We start from the raw sequence: 16,856 nt of genomic DNA on the forward strand, positions 1-16,856 counted from the left end.
TGAAGCACTCAACATTATCAGAAACGAAAAGAGAAACTAAATACTCAAAAGGATTGAGTGTATACGATCACCAATAAAATGTTTTGACTCAGGAGATCCGGTTTCGATTCCCGATAAGAGTTAATGTGATCTGGATTCCACGTCAAACATAGGTTCACATCTCATATAACCTCAGAGCTGAAAGTGACTTCAATCCAACCAACAAACTAGATGTTCTCATACAATATGTTGAGTTGAATAATTTCCTTTTCTATTTTTTAGTTTTGAGTTTAAAGTGTCAGTGAGTAGATACTTAGTTTTATCTAATCTACCCAGGATTGTAACCAGTCCTATTTCTTGGAGAGGGTAGAAATGAATACTAAGGGGGCGTCCACAATGAATATCAAAAACTATTTTTTTATTTATTTTTTTATTTATGGAATCTCTAACAAAACTGTAACTTCTTTTAGAAAGGATATACTATACTGACAAATTTTATGGTATACGGTACTACCAGACGGTTATTCGCAGTTTCAGCATTTGCAGGGAAAATAATTGTGAGTTATTTCAGCATTCGTGAATAAGAATTTCATTATTAGTGGATCAAAACTATCTCAAACTCATTCGTTGCTCTCGATACATGGGTATATATTTTATATTTTTAGGTAAATAAACATAAAGTAGTTGCTTTCAATCTACTCACGATGTATTACATTAAAATGCATTTACCCGTTGAACACGTGCTTGCTTGAACAAACACCGTGTGAATGGGTTTTCTCGGGGTTCTCCTGTTTCCTCCCACTTTCTTCATTCCACCATTTCACTCATTTCTCGTCATCTCCGTCTCCTTTAGCCTAGCCGGCATAGCCATGGAACGTAAAACTTAAATATTTCATTTCATTTCTTTTTATTTAACCTTTGACTTAGCCTTCCGATGCAGTCTTCGAGTGCACCGCTTTGTTCTTTGATAAAAACAGCCTTTGTTTTGTGATTCGATAAATTATTCAGTTGTCACACTACTTTCAAGGATTATCACGTATTTTCTAAGCTTTTCTTTTTCACCATTTATGCGTATATCGTGAACATTATAATGTCGAGTAAAAGTACATGGGAGTAACTAACTCTATGGCCCGGAGGTTCAATGCCGCATTCACGAAATATTTCCACTGACTTCTATCCTTAGCTAACTGCATCCAGTTTCTACTTTGTATTCCAATCTCTGCGAGATCCATCTTAATATTGTCCTCCCATCTGCGCATAGGCGATCTTAAGGGTCGTTTTCCGATTGGTCTTCTAGTCAAGACTTTGAAAGCGTTTCTACTTTCTTCCATTCTAGATACATGACCCGCCCACCTAAGCCTCCTAGACTTGACGACCCTAACAATGTTGGGTAAACCGTATAAATTATGTAGTTCCTCGTTATGAAGTTTCCGCCATTCCCCATTCCCCATTCCCGTTCCTTTTGGGTCCGAATATTCGTCTCAGGATCTTGTTCTCAAATACTTTCAGTCTATGTTCTTCCCTCAGAGTAAGCGACCATGTTTCGCAACCATACAGAATAACAGGCATGATTATCGTTTTGTATATTTTAAGCTTCAGATTCCTCGACAGAATTCGCGACGACAAGAGATTTTGAACCGAATAGTAACACGAATTCCCTGCTTTTAGTCAACATTTAATTTCTTCATGAATATGATTTTCCTCTGTTAATATTGATCCTAGATATTTGAAACTATCCACTTTATCAAAAGTATTATTTAATATTTTAATGCATTCATAATTTGCTGTATTACGGTCCCGACGCACTTCCATGTATTTAGTTTTCTCTGCATTTACTTCTAAACCCATGTCCCTGCAAGCGTTTAATAAGATCTCTCCATTTCTTTCTATTGTTCTCCTATCATCCCCTATTAAATTTACATAATCAGCATATTCCATAACCTGGTGAATACCGTTCAACTCTAGGCCCTGGTTGCTATCTTTAATTTTCCTTATAGCGTATTCCAGAACAAAGTTAAATAATAATGGCGACAACGCATCTCCTTGTTTCAGGCCATTTTCGACGTGAAAGCTCGTGGACAAAAATTTTCCTACCCGGACTTTACTTTGGGATTCATTTAAACATATCTTAATTAATCTAATTAGCTTTCTCGGTATTCCAAGTTCTGTAAGAACGTTGTATAATGTTTCTCTCTTAACCGAGTCGTACGCCTTTCTAAAATCAATAAATAGTTGATGTACCGGGGTATTGTATTCCCACTTTTTTTTCGAGTATTTGGCGAATGGTAAATATTTGGTCGATGTTGATCGATTTCGTCTAAATCCGCACTGATGATCTCCAATAATTTCATCTGCGTATGGGGTCAAACTTGCTAATATAATATTTAAAAGGATTTTATAGGATGTTGACAGAAGGAAATGCCTCGATAATTATTAAAGTCAGTTTTGTCGCCTTTCTTGTGAATTGGAACAATGATTGATTCTTTCCACTCTTGTGGCAATTCTTCCTTGTTCCTGATAAGAAGAATGAGTTTGTGTATCTTGTTCCACAACTTTTCGCCTCCAGCTAAAATTAACTGAGCCGGAATTTCATCTACACCCGGAAATTTGTGTTTCTTTAATTTCTTTATAGCGGCTTCTACTTCTTTTCGGTTGGGTTCTGGAATATACGGTTCTGCTGTGTGTATCTCCTTTTCTCCACACACACTAGTTTTTGGTTGCGTGTTAAGCAAATCGTCAAAGAAATCTTTCCATCTATTTAAGATGCTATCCGTATCAGTGAGAACTGTACCGTCATATTTCTTTAATATATAAGCACGAGGTTGATAGCCTTTCTTAAATTCGCTGATCCCCTTATACATGTCCCGGATGTTTTTATTTTTACTATTATCTTCAATTTTGTACTAGGAAAACGAATGTTTTGCTTCTTTTAAAATGGAAATTACTGATCATTTACGACCTGATGAGACGTTTACAACTGTATCGGGTTCGTTTAATATAAACGCATCAACTAAACGAAGATATCAAAAGATCTGAAGACATATCAGGAATTCTGTAGGTTTGACTTCTCTATAATAATAATAATAATAAAAAAACTGTGTGTGATTCAGCAATTGAAATAACGGAATCCGCATTAACACAACGAATTGGAGACAGTAAAGAGAAGAGAGTGTCTTTAAGTGTTGTAATTCATCAAAATGTTAAATATCTTTCACACACTCATTTCAACCAACCAACCACTGATCATCCGACTGAAAGTTTTCAAGCATCAGAAGGTTGGTTTAACAAATTTAAAGTGCAAAGTCACTTTAAAACGTCAAAATTGTGGGAGAAGCTGCACCTGCAGACACTTCAGCAGCAGCATATCAAGATAAATTTATGACGTTAATTTCTGGAGGTGGAACAAACCTGAAGAAATATTTATGCGGATGAGAATGGTTTAGTTTGAAAGATAATGCCAAAAAATTCTTCATATTAAAACGTGAAAAATCTGTTCCTAGTTGTAAGACTGTAAAAGACAGAGTTATGTTGCTGTTTTGTTGTAATGGGTCAGGAGATTGTTTAGTTAAGCCACTTATGCTTTACAGATCGTTAAATTCACCTGCTTTATAAAAATAATAGCAAAAACGACTTACAAGAGTTTTGTCCAGCGAGTAAGAGAACTTGAGTTACTGTTGCTAGTTTCAAGGATTAGCTTCAAAATCGTTTGTTTTCTGAACTTAAACAAATTATTTAAATTCAAATAATTCAGACTTCAAGCTGATTCTAGTTTTGGGTAGTGCACCAGGTCGCCCCGGTGAGCTTGAAATAGTGCATCCTAATACAAAACTGATATTGTTGTCATAAAAACTGTCTTTATTCTAATTTATGAACCAAGGAATAAATCAAGCCTCTAAACTTTATTACATAAGGAAAAGCTTGAAAATCATACTTGACATTACGGAAAGTGATTCAAGCATGGATATTATAAGATGCTTGGGGAAAAAAAAAATTGACATAGCAATGTGTACTGTTTGAATCATAGCAGTAATTAAAGCAATCAACATTAACAGCATGTTGGATAAATCAATGGCCCACTTTGACTATGAACAAAAAGAACTATTCCACACAAATTGTACAAGCAGTGACTGAAGAGATTGTTCAAAATGTGAATTATATAGGATAACGTGATTCTGAACAGTTGAAATTGAATGACATTCAAGAGTTGTTTGAATCTCAAAATGAAGGTATAAATAAAGTGGTATTGAAAGAAATACTTAACGCCGATTTGAGTGTAGAACTTTCAACCTATACGGAAAAGATAACATTGACATTTAAACTTTCGTGTGAAGGACTATGAAATTATGGTTTCTGTGAATTTTTCACAAAAATTGATCCATCTATGGATGGAAGTCTTTCCAAAAGGAAAATTGATCAAGCCACTGCTGAATACCAGTCTGAATCACACTAAATTCTTAAACCACAGTCTAAGACTGTTAAGTATGTTAATTTATTAAACTTTAATTAGAAACATTTTTTATCATTATTGGTTTATAATTTCGTAATTCGAAACGTATCTCTTATAATACCACTCTATATTCACGATTTTGCGGCATTTAAGTTCCACATGAATAAGGAACGATGACTGTATAATATAACAGTACATGATTCAATTCAATTAATTCAATATGGAGCATCGAAGATCTAATTTTACGCAGAAACAAATAAAATGCGTTAACTGAATTTAATTTCATACGTAAAATTACAAAAATTTCATATTTAGTTTCAAGTCAATTTAAAAATTTTCTACAATGTTCTGTTTTAAATATAATTTACGGAGCAAAATATAATTTAGGGCAAGCACTCTCCGCTCTACTCCCTCCATGGCTAAGGGCCTGAATCCACCCATCTCAGAACCAATTTCGTTTTCCTGGTTCTAATGGAGAAGAATGCGAAAACTTGGTTTTCAATATACAGGAAATAAAAATAACTAGTTCCTTTATTGAAAATCGAAATTTTAAATTTATATAACAAAAATAGTGGATGACCCCGATATTGAGCTCTTATTAGAAGTTAAAGATAATAATAATAATAATAATAATAATAATAATAAACTCTGGAGAATAAATAAAACGAGACTGCTTAAAGATATTATTTTATTACAAAATAATGGCATACGATAAAAATTGCATAACAAACAGATTTTTCAACATTATTCCTTATTTTACATCATGTACATACTGTCACTGTTTCCATCCTGCCAAAACATGTGGTTACTTTTAACAGATGGAGAAAACACTGTGTCACACTAGAAGCTGTAACATTATTTGTTTAAAATTATTTTCTTATGCACGATTATTTACAATTATGGATATTGCACACACCCATCCACATTTATATGCAAAGACTTGATCAACTCACATGTAACAGGAAAAATTGTTTTTTTGATCAATTGTTTTCTTAGAATAAGTAGTCTTTATTAATGAGAAAGTTATTTTTGTTCGTATTTTTTCTATTTCTTATAGAAATAAAAAAAGTTTGAATGTATGCAATAGAATCGAAAAGTGAAGGTGAAATGACCATAAATTACAACTATTATGGACTTCGCATAAAATTATGGTATGTAACTTATCACAACTTCAATAAAATTCAATAAAATAAGTGGAAGTAAATTATATGCTTTACATAGGTATGTTCAAATGATACGTAATAAAGCAATATTATGGTGGAAAAACTGTGTTGATAAATTCAGATAGTAGCGTCATTGTATGTGTCTTTGCACTGATAATGTATTATTGTGTAATTACAGTCAGATATTTGTTAGAGATCATATATTGAATTCCCATATAGGTAACCCTAGAAAAATTGATAATAATTGTGTTAGTTTGTCAATATATTTGACGTGTATAAATGTAATGCACGAATTTAATGTAGACAAAAGGCATTTCAGGGATTCGTTCAATTCCTGAAATCTCTGTCCAATACTGAAATTACTGACTGCTTTCTGTACAGATATGAAGAAAAATTAGTCAGCTCTTGCGGTATAATGCCAGATTGCATATTAGTAGGATCGTTTTCGTAACACTGTATCATTTCTGTCTGAAAAGACGACCTACATTTCTATAATATAGTGACATTAGATCGATTTAAAAAAAAAAAAAAAAAAAGAAAGAAAGAAAGAAAGAAAAAAAAGACTGATTTTGATTCACTTCGCAGCAGCACGCACAACCTATTGCAGTGGGATACTGGTTTGTGCTCCTCAGTCAAAGAAACTAGTGCATTATCGAAATCTTTTCTTTAATATTGGATTATTACTAGCCCTATCTGAACCTATGACACACATAATGCCCACACATCATGGTATATATGATAAAAAGTTATGATACAATATCATATATTAATGCACATTATGAATTTGTCTTTACGTTTCACTTGAAGATACCCTTTATAAAACTTAAACGTTTCTTTAAAAATGAATAACAAGCATCTTTAAAACTTATTGCAGTCAGATATTTCTGTTTTGCACTAATTACTAACAAAAATTAATGGGTGTAATAACTTAATTCTCAACTTCCTAAGTTTTTTAGTGTGAACCATTTACATAATAACATAAAAAGCATGGTACCGATAATAAAATTATATAACACTGATTATAATAGCATAAATATATGCTACCGATATAATTTACATAATAAAATGCATAGGTACTGACAAATCAGATGGAGTTACGAATGAGAAAGCCAAGCTAAATTCAGATCGCGATCTGTCATGATGTAGCGGACATACACTACATGAATCTCATAAAGAGGCAGGAGAAATAGTATGATTTTTTACTCTGGAGCACACACATACACACTTTCTTTCACACATACATACTTTCTTGCACACACACAAATTTTTTAAACGTCTTTCTTCATAAGCATATGTAGTGTTAAATTTGCATTATTATGGCTTTACTTGATTCTCATAGCAAATTTTAGCTTCAAAAATAAGTTATATATTTCAAAGAGTCACTCCATCTAGTTTATCTGTTGCCTATGAAAACTATACTACCATAAAATAATGCTCAAAAATTATTTCAAATTAAACCGAAAAATCTATTATTCAACCACAAGAAATTTAAAAAATTTTCGTTGTGAGGCATAATTTTAAATATGTTTGTAATTGTTCAACTTTTAAATATAAAATGTTATAATTTCAAGCATGTACAAAATTTATTTTTTAAAAGAATAGTTAACACTTGTAGCAAACAAGTGAAGCTTTTGTAATTTTATAATCGTTGAGGTATATCTTTTCCCGGAGAGTTTTACAGTGAATAGGTTTTTAAAATTACAAGAAACGAAATCCAAATTAAACAAATACATGTTTAGTATGACATCAGTGGAACAATAAGTACTTTTTAAAGAAGTTAACATATTGGAAATTTCTATTTTAATAGTAAACCCAGTGTTTTAACTGGAATGATTTACGAAGATCCACCACACTTATGTTACAATCATCATCACTATTCACAAAACAGGAGTAATAAGATTAAATATTTAGCCATTTCGTGTTTAGAGTTAACTAACACCACGATGGAACATACTTTCTACTTTCCTTCCCATGAACACACAACATTACGTTTACAGTCACGTTCAAAATATTTGAGAACCTCACGTAACTATTGAGAGCTATGTTTTTGTTACTTGGTGTATGTATTGTTTACTTAGAAGTTCAAAGTTCTCTTTTTTCTATCTTCCATGTTATATTTTATCTTTCTGAATCATATCCTTTTATTTGCAAAACACTCCAACAATACTCTCAGAAAACGAAAGATGATTGTTCGGTTGAAGTTAACGTCCATTTTAGTAACAAGGTTTTATGAATCGTAGAGTTGCAGCTGAGTATAAAATTTGAACCATATAATTCCCATCCCAACCCACAATCAGAGGACTAGGACAGTGTGTCATCTTAATCCTTCTTTAGCCTTGTTAGTTACAACAGAGACTATGTGAAAGTACCACATCAAAATATTTGACTGAAGATATTGTTTATCTCCCCTAAAGCATGTCTTTATCTATGGATTGCTTTCCACCTTGAAGCGAAATACGGTCTTCCGTACCAAACGGGAGAATCTTCAATTATTTCGCAACGAAGAAGCTCAAAATAGACGGGAGATAAATGCAATATTTTGGAACATGATTGCAATAAATAACACTAAAATTTTAACTTTGAAACAGAACAAGTTTATGCATCTTATAATCGACGAATATAGGTAAAAAAAAAAAGTGTTTAAAATATACATATAAATTGGATACTTTTGTTGTGACGTTTTGTAGTAATAATCATCTTTTCATTCTCTTTTTACAATGTACACATATATAAATTGTAATTATTTGGTACAAAATTTAATTTATTTGAAAATATTAAACATATATGCACCCTGTGTTGATTTTTCATTTTTGATTTGTAAAATTTAGTACAAAAATCTGTTGTATTAATTTGCAAGATAAAATAACGTAAAGTTAAGAAACTTTCACCCAATTAAAATTTACATTAGTAAAAGTTTTGAAATATTTGTATGTCATTTTTACGTTGATATTAACAACTATAAGAATATATGTGATCTCTTTGTATGTAAAATAGTTTTCAAGAGAAATTATTTTATACTCTTTATATCGATACAGTTATAGTTTAGAAAATTTTAATTTTTTTCTCTGTTAAAAACCGGGAGAGAAAAAGTGTGATTTGTTTCTCTTAGGTTATGTACCATAGGAATCCCTTGTAGTCTGATGGAGACTAGTCTCTCACAGATAATCCAATCCTGAGCCATAATGAAGTTTGAATTATCGTTATAGCAAGTAGATGGATTATCCAATATGTTAATAGAGAAAAACAATAAAACAATTACGTTTGAATTATGTAAAATGAAGCACATGGGTAAACAGAGATAGAGAAGTTTTGTACAGTTAAGAAAAATTATATCTATTTATAACATCAATGAGATTTACAATATAATTAGAGAAAAACTCGAACAAACACAATATTTTAATAAAACACGATGATGTATGCAATAGACGAGATTCTTCAAGAAATACATAAAGTTATGTGAATTTTACCATACACAGCACATTGAGAAGTACCAGAAACCAAATATCATCAGGAACATTTTAAATATGATATTGTTTTGTTTTACATGTAAGCATTGTCTCATTTCTGAAATTTAGAAGAGATTATTAAAATATAAGAACATAGTTCAGATATTAATTTCAAGATAAGCCTGGGAGAAACAAAAGTTAACTTAATTTTGCAATTATAAATAATATTTTAATATACTACCGATAATATTAGTTTTATTGCAATTATCATATTTTAAAAGAACTTTTAATATCATCTTTTCTTTTCATTTACAACAATAAAAATAATGAAACGGATAAAACATTTGGAATATTACAATATATACATATATTTAAGACTCACAATCATAGACAGCTTATACATGTATATTGATTGATGTTTCGATTCAGAATGAAATTTATAGAATTAACACATCGGAGTGAAACACTTCTTACCTAAAATTATACATAGAACGCCAGGTTTAAGTAATAATAAGCTGTTAGTTATGAGATTAAAATTAATGGACGTTCAACTTTGTCTACATCAAGACATCACACCTGAGTTTAATGTATAGTTTTTCGGCCTAGATATAATAACCTGGCCCCTATATATTTATTTAGTTTAAAATTGTAGTTCCATCATTGAATTTTACATTCGTTCTTATTTCATCAAAATACAGCTTTCGATACCGTCAAATGTATATATGAATATATATATATATTTCTAGTATATATATTTATTTATTACATGTTAAAATTATATTATCTATTATAGTTAACGATTGTCGTGTCACATTCAGTTAACAGAGATGTAAATAAAGAATAAAAACTAATTTTTTCATGATGTCTTTTGTTAATTCTATTTTATCTTATTAGGATTCAAGACTATTTTATATGGTATTCTCTAAAAATAGAGATTCTTTATATATGCTATACATTTTTTTTAAAAAAATTCTAGTGTTCCTATGTCTTTTCAAATCCAGCCTTTTTCATTTCTATACTTTCGAATGTTAAATATTTATTATATACCAGCAAAACCATAACAATGGTATTACTTTAAACCTCTTTCATTCATTACATATTTTTTAAAACCAGTTTTGCCACTTGTTATATTTGATTTTGTTTCTTTTAATTTACTCACCACAAAATACCACGAATTGGAAATACAAATTCATGTTAGTTGTATAATAAATAAGTTGATGTAATAAGCTTTTTATGGGCAATATATATTTATATATACAGTATATATATATAAAAATCATTTTTAAGTTCACTTGGTGCTGTATACACGTTACACAATTCCAATTTTTCAATCTACTTCCTGCAGCATTTAAGACTGAAGTATGTCACATGAATCTTTGTAACATGTTTTTTCTTTATTAGATGATGCACAAGCATCCGTCTTTATGTGTTTTGTCACTTTTGTTTAGTTATATACGAGGGACATGCACAAAAAAGGGAGCATCACATTTGTTTCTGTACACTTTGTTCTTCTGTTGTCGTACTTTACACACACACTCATACATAGATACACTCCCACACGCATACACAAATACAGTTAACACGGTTTTCTTCCTCATAAAAGGAAAATAACATTTTGTTGAAAACATTGTTTATCAGTTGTCCTTCATTGCTATTTCTAATGTATCGTTTTACTGTTTAAACGTAAAGAAACTTGTCCCACTTTCCCATTCTTCAAAGTCTAGAGGTCCGAAGCTTTCGTTCAAAAATTCTTCCATTGCTTTGTATAGGTGGTCCTTTACACCGGAAAAAGTATGATCTTCATCAGGATAAGTCTGAAATATATATAAAAGAGAAATACAATGAGCACCATACTAGAGAATAATAGTAATACTAATAACGGACATTCTTGCTGGGAACAACATCTCGATCATGTTATTCCGATACGGAAATCAGTTGTAATCTAATTTGAATTGAATCGGTTAAATGATAAATAGTTTAAACAAGAATATTAGGAATGATCCAAAAGAAAATGGATCAACAGATTGGCCAATAATTAGTTTGGATCAGGGACCACAAAATTTTTGAACGACACCTAAATCGAGTTTTCGTATTTTCCACGGAATAAGCACATCATACTGAGTTGGCTGATAGTTTGGGTTTGGTTACACTGTATTTAGTTCTCCAGATATAAGGCGTACAAGAAAAGTTTTGATTGAAATATATTGGATCTTGGATGAGGGGCAACACGTGTTTTCCACGGGATAAGCACATCATACTGAGTTAACTGACAGTTTGGGTTTGGTTACACTGTATGTAGTTCTCCAGATATAAGGCGTACAAGAAAAGTTTTGATTGAAATATATTGGATCTTGGATGAGGGGCAACACGTGTTTTCCACGGAATAAGCACATCATACTGAGTTAACAGACAGTTTGGGTTTGGTTACACTGTATGTAGTTCTCCAGATATAAGGCGTACAAGAAAAGTTTTGATTGAAATATATTGGATCTTGGATGAGGGGAAACACGTGTTTTCCACGGAATAAGCACATCATACTGAGTTAACAGACAGTTTGGGTTTGGTTACACTGTATGTAGTTCTCCAGATATAAGGCGTACAAGAAAAGTTTTGATAGAAATATATTTGATCTTGGATGAGGGGCAACACGTGTTTTCCACGGAATAAGCACATCATACTGAGTTGACTGACAGTTTGGGTTCGGTTACACTGTATGTAGTTCTTCAGATATAAGGCGTACAAGAAAAGTTTTGATTGAAATATATTGGATCTTGGATGAGGGGCAACACGTGTTTTCCACGGAACAAGCACATCATACTGAGTTAACTGACAGTTTGGGTTTGGTTACACTGTAAGGAAGGAAAATACCTTGAACCTGAACCTGAACCTGATATAAGGCGTACAAGAAAAGTTTTGATTGAAATATATTGGATCTTGGATGAGGGGAAACACGTGTTTTCCACGGAATAAGCACATCATACTGAGTTAACTGACAGTTTTGGTTTGGTTACACTGTATGTAGTTCTCCAGATATAAGGTGTACAAGAAAAGTTTTGATTGAAATATATTGGATCTTGGATGAGGGGCAACACGTGTTTTCCACGGAATAAGCACATCATACTGAGTTAACTGACAGTTTGGGTTTGGTTACACTGTATGTAGTTCTCCAGATATAAGGCGTACAAGAAAAGTTTTGATTGAAATATATTGGATCTTGGATGAGGGGCAACACGTATTTTCCACGGATTTAAGCACATCATATTGAGTTAACTGATAGTTTTCGGTTTGGCTATACTGTATGCAGTTCTCCAGATATAAGTCGTACAATAAAAGTTTTGATTGAATGAAATATATTGGATCTTTTATCCACTAAGAATGGTACAACATGTGATGAGTTTGATTTCAGATTTTTTAAAAAAATATCATTTCAAGAGAGTTGTTAAAAATTATCAATTGGTGTTAATGTTTATCGGCAAATGTAGAGACTAAACATTACAGGAATTAGGTTGGTTGATATGGTAGATTTGAAATAAAAAGGGGAAACAACAACTTATTCAGAGCGCTATAGATCTTTTTTTAAGAGGTTGTATGTGAAGTTTATTGCCAGTCAGCAACACAATTTATTATTTTAGTGAGGAATAATGTGAAACTTTTAATGAGGAAGATAAAAATGAGGAGGAATCGTTTAGAATCTAACAAATCGTGTAACAAAATACTGTTTTTTTCCTTTCACTCTGTCCTTCCTTTTTTTCTTCTTTTCAAGTGAACTCGAATGCACAAGAAATGATTTACTGTATTCTCTCGAAGAGGAAAGTTAAACTTTATTATTATTATTATTATTATTATTATTATTATTATTATTATTATTATTATTATTATTATTATTATTATTATTATTATTATTATTATTATTATTATTATTATTTGTTTGTTTTTATTACCTAAAGTGCAACAAATCAATTTTACAAGTATCCTACCTCGAAAACTATGAAACCTTGATCAAGCGATTTGAGAAATTGTGCAGGTACGTGTTGCCTGAAGATGTTCGCGATTGCGCACCATGTCATTCCTTGGAACTCATTTCATAAGATAAGACCAGGTATTAGAAGAGTTTTAATAGTTACTTAACTCGCTTTTCGCAGTTTCGTTGTATAAGCCATTTCCATCATATTAAACGCTTATTCTTCAGCTTTCTTTTGCTAAATCTTAACCAATTTATGTAAAACTAAATCTAATTTATTCCTTTCTAACCAACATTTAATTATGTTGATAATACTTTAAAAATTCCATGTCAATATTACGATTCACTTAGTTCACAAGCAGAACTGTTAGGAGTATACGTGTCACCATTTGGAGAACACAAAATAATAATAGATAAAATTTGTTACCAGTCTATTTTTAAAAAATACAGTACATAAACAAATTAATATTTTATAGCAAAATAAAAATTTCGAATTAATATAGGTAACAAACAACATATTTTAGATCATAAAAGTGAGTTTTCTTCGGAATTTTCTCGAAAACTATGAGTGAGAATTTGGCCTCAAATATACCAAACAAACCTCAAATAACAAACAACAAACCTTAAGCAAACAAATTCAACCGAAACTGTATCCTTAAAATACTCTATTCTTCCAGCAAATAAATTGCAAAAATCAAGAGGTTAAACTTATCCTGTATTACACATTAATTTGACATTCTAACATCTCAGCACGAAAGTTAAGTCATGTACCCCACAATTTGAATAGCTGCGATTCTTAACGCTTTATTTATATTCTTATAATATTACATGAACAATCAATGATACCCCGTGAGCACTCTGATTTTTTTATTCTCAGAACATGCAATCCATCAAATAGTATATTGGATTATATTTTCTGCGTTAGTAATGTCAAAACTTTTCCTAGCCTCTCAAAAAGAGATGGAGAAACGCTTGCATTATCATTCTATTTGCGAAGCCTCTCTTGGCTTAATCGTTAATAATTTGCTTACCTCGCTACACTCATTCTATTTCCAGTACACCTATTTCTATGTTTAGCATTATGTTATATATATATATATATATATATATATATATATATATATATATATATATATATATATATATATATACAGGGTGTTTCAGATAAAACGTCCAGTGCTTATAAATCCGAAACGGCTGAGAATAAAAAGATGAAACAAAAACTGAGATAGAAAAATGTCATAGGGCGCATCACATGGTGTTGTTGTGGTGAGCCCCAGGGCCCTCCTTCAAGGGGGCCCAGGGGCCAAATTCAAATTTTCAAATAGGAACATGTATTGATTCATACCTCATTCAATAGTACTTGAAAAACGAAACAACTTTTGTAGAAAACAATTTTCGATTTGGGCCACCGTTTTTAAATGGCCGCAGAAAGTGGGTCCTATATCAGATAAAACGTCCAGTGCTTATAAATCCGAAATGGCTGAGAATAAAATGATAAAACAAAAACTGAGATAGGAAAATGTCATAGGGCGCATGACATGGTGTTGTCGTGGTGACCCCTAGGGCCCTCCTTCAAGGGGGCCCAGGGGCCAACTTCAAATTTTCAAATGGGAACATGTATTGAATCATACCTCATTCAATAGTCCTTGAAATACGAAACAACTTTTGTAAGGAACAATTTTCGATTTGGGGCACCGTTTTCAAAATGGCCGCAAAAAGTCCTGTATCAGTTTGAAGTTGGCACCTAGGCCCCCTTCACTGAGTTTCCTGAGGGCCACCACAACAACACCACTTGATATGCTTTATCATCTTTTCTATCTCAGTTTTTGTTTCATCTCCCTATTATCAGCCGTTTCTGATTTTGGCCTATAAGCACTGGACGTTTTATCTGATACAGAACCCACTTTTTGCGGCCATTTTGAAAACAATGGCCTAAATCGAAAATGGTTTCCTACAAAAGTTGTTTCGTTTTTCAAGTACTATTGAATGAAGTATGATTCAATACGTGTTCCCATTTGAAAATTTGAAGTTGGCCCCTGGGCCCCCTTGAAGGAGGGCCCTGGGGGTTTCCACAACAACACCATGTGATGTGCCCTATAACATTTTCCTATCTCAGTTTTTGTTTCATCTTTTTATTCCCAGCCATTTCGGATTTATAAGCACTGGACGTTTTATCTGATATAGGACCCACTTTTTGCGGCCATTTAAAAACGGTGGCCCAAATCGAAAATTGTTTTCTACAAAAGTTGTTTCGTTTTTCAAGTACTATTGAATGAGGTATGATTCAATGCGTGTTCCAATTTGAAAATTAGAAGTTGGCCCCTGGGCCCCCTTGAAGGAGGGCCCTGGGAGTCACCACAACAACACCATGTGATGCGCCCTATGACATTTTCCTATCTCAGTTTTTGTTTCATCTTTTTATTCTCAGCCGTTTCGGATTTATAAGCACTGGACGTTTTATCTGAAACACCCTATATATATATATATATGTTCCTAGCGAAGCAGCTCAAGTGGTAGAGCGTTGGCTTCGCATTCGGGAGGTCATGGGTTCAATTCCCACTACCGACCATCCTGACTGGGGATTTCCAGGATGTTCCTCAGTCCTAGCAGGCAAATGCCGGGATGGTACCTACTAAACAGGCCCTGGCCGACACCTTCCAAAATCCTTTATATTGTTATTGTTGTTGTTGGTAGATATCCAGTATAAAATGGCCTCCGAGCTGTATCTGGTGATTGTCAAATATGTATATAATTCTAAATAATTTCCACTTTATTTTATCTCACTTTATTATCATTATTCTTTTATTATATCATAATTTATCTTATTAATTATTTAATTTTAGATTTTCAGATTCTTGTATTTTTAAAATTTAGTTCCTCTATTTTACATAATTGCATAATTGCACACTTTATAACAAACTTCTCTCTTCGTAGATTGCCCTTTCTCCTACCAGTACTAACCAATCTGTTCACAAATCTTTCTTTGTTTTAAATCTGGCAACATCATCCTGTGGCCTTAGAGTACAATGTAACACACAGCAAAACATAATAACATATATTCTTTTACTGTTTAACTTCTCTTCTCTACATATAGTTTTCTTCTCATTTGATGAAATACTTAGCGAAAGTACCTATATTTTGTCTTCTTTTCTGTGTTGTGTAATTTTGATTTTATTATTTTCTTCTAGTTTACTTAAATGAAAAAAAAAACTATTTCATTTTACTATTTTTCAACTATGAACACAACATCTATGTATTATAAATGTAAACTATTTGTTCTGATTATGGGTTAAGATTGGCTATATTTCACTATTTTTAATTTGAAGAGCGGATATATAAATATTAAATTCTTCTTTAAAAACCTATGAACTCTCTATTTAACTTTTAAAACACACACTCACTTCTGTGTATAGACAACGGGAATACGTGAGTGAAATAATATGTAAAATATATTACTTTACATTAAGAAAATAATTAAAGCACTCACCTGATGCCTGAAAATAACTCCTTGTTCTATGAGTTGTCTGACAAGAAACATACTTTGTTGATAATGAACCGTATCGTCAGCTGTGCCATGAATTAAGAGGAATGTTTTATTTTTTAGATTTCCTGCTTCTCTTGTGATGTCAGATTTTTCATAATTGTGGTAGTTTCCTTGTTCATTTGGTAGTCCCATATATCGCTCCGCAAAAACTGAATCTACGAAAAAAAGGAATAAGAGAAACCGGGTTAGCTTTTATTTATCTGCTATTATTTTCCTACATTGTAAGAGATAAGATGTTCTCAGTATATCAAATTTCAGATCTATTTTTATGTCAAATGGCTTCCAAGAGCCACTGCCATATCCAAAACTTGGA

General features: G+C 32.0%; 1 protein-coding gene across 2 annotated transcripts in view; it reads right to left on the reverse strand.

Moving 5' to 3' along the window:
* Positions 1-5,104: 5,104 nt before the first annotated feature.
* LOC145674097 (inactive dipeptidyl peptidase 10-like) overlaps positions 5,105-16,856 on the reverse strand; it is a 398,407-nt gene continuing 386,655 nt past the window's right edge. For both annotated transcript variants that reach the window (XM_081743927.1, XM_081743924.1), the window contains exons 14-15: positions 16,487-16,698; positions 5,105-10,849 (exon numbers count right to left, since the gene is read on the reverse strand). In XM_081743927.1, the coding sequence (XP_081600053.1) occupies positions 10,706-10,849; positions 16,487-16,698 (356 nt within the window). In that variant the 3' untranslated portion in view covers positions 5,105-10,705. The remainder of the gene's footprint in view (positions 10,850-16,486; positions 16,699-16,856) is intronic.

The sequence above is a fragment of the Thermobia domestica genome, chromosome 2 (assembly GCF_964235325.1).
Source record: "Thermobia domestica chromosome 2, izTheDome1.hap1.1, whole genome shotgun sequence".
In the NCBI taxonomy this organism is placed as follows: Eukaryota; Metazoa; Arthropoda; class Insecta; order Zygentoma; family Lepismatidae; genus Thermobia; species Thermobia domestica.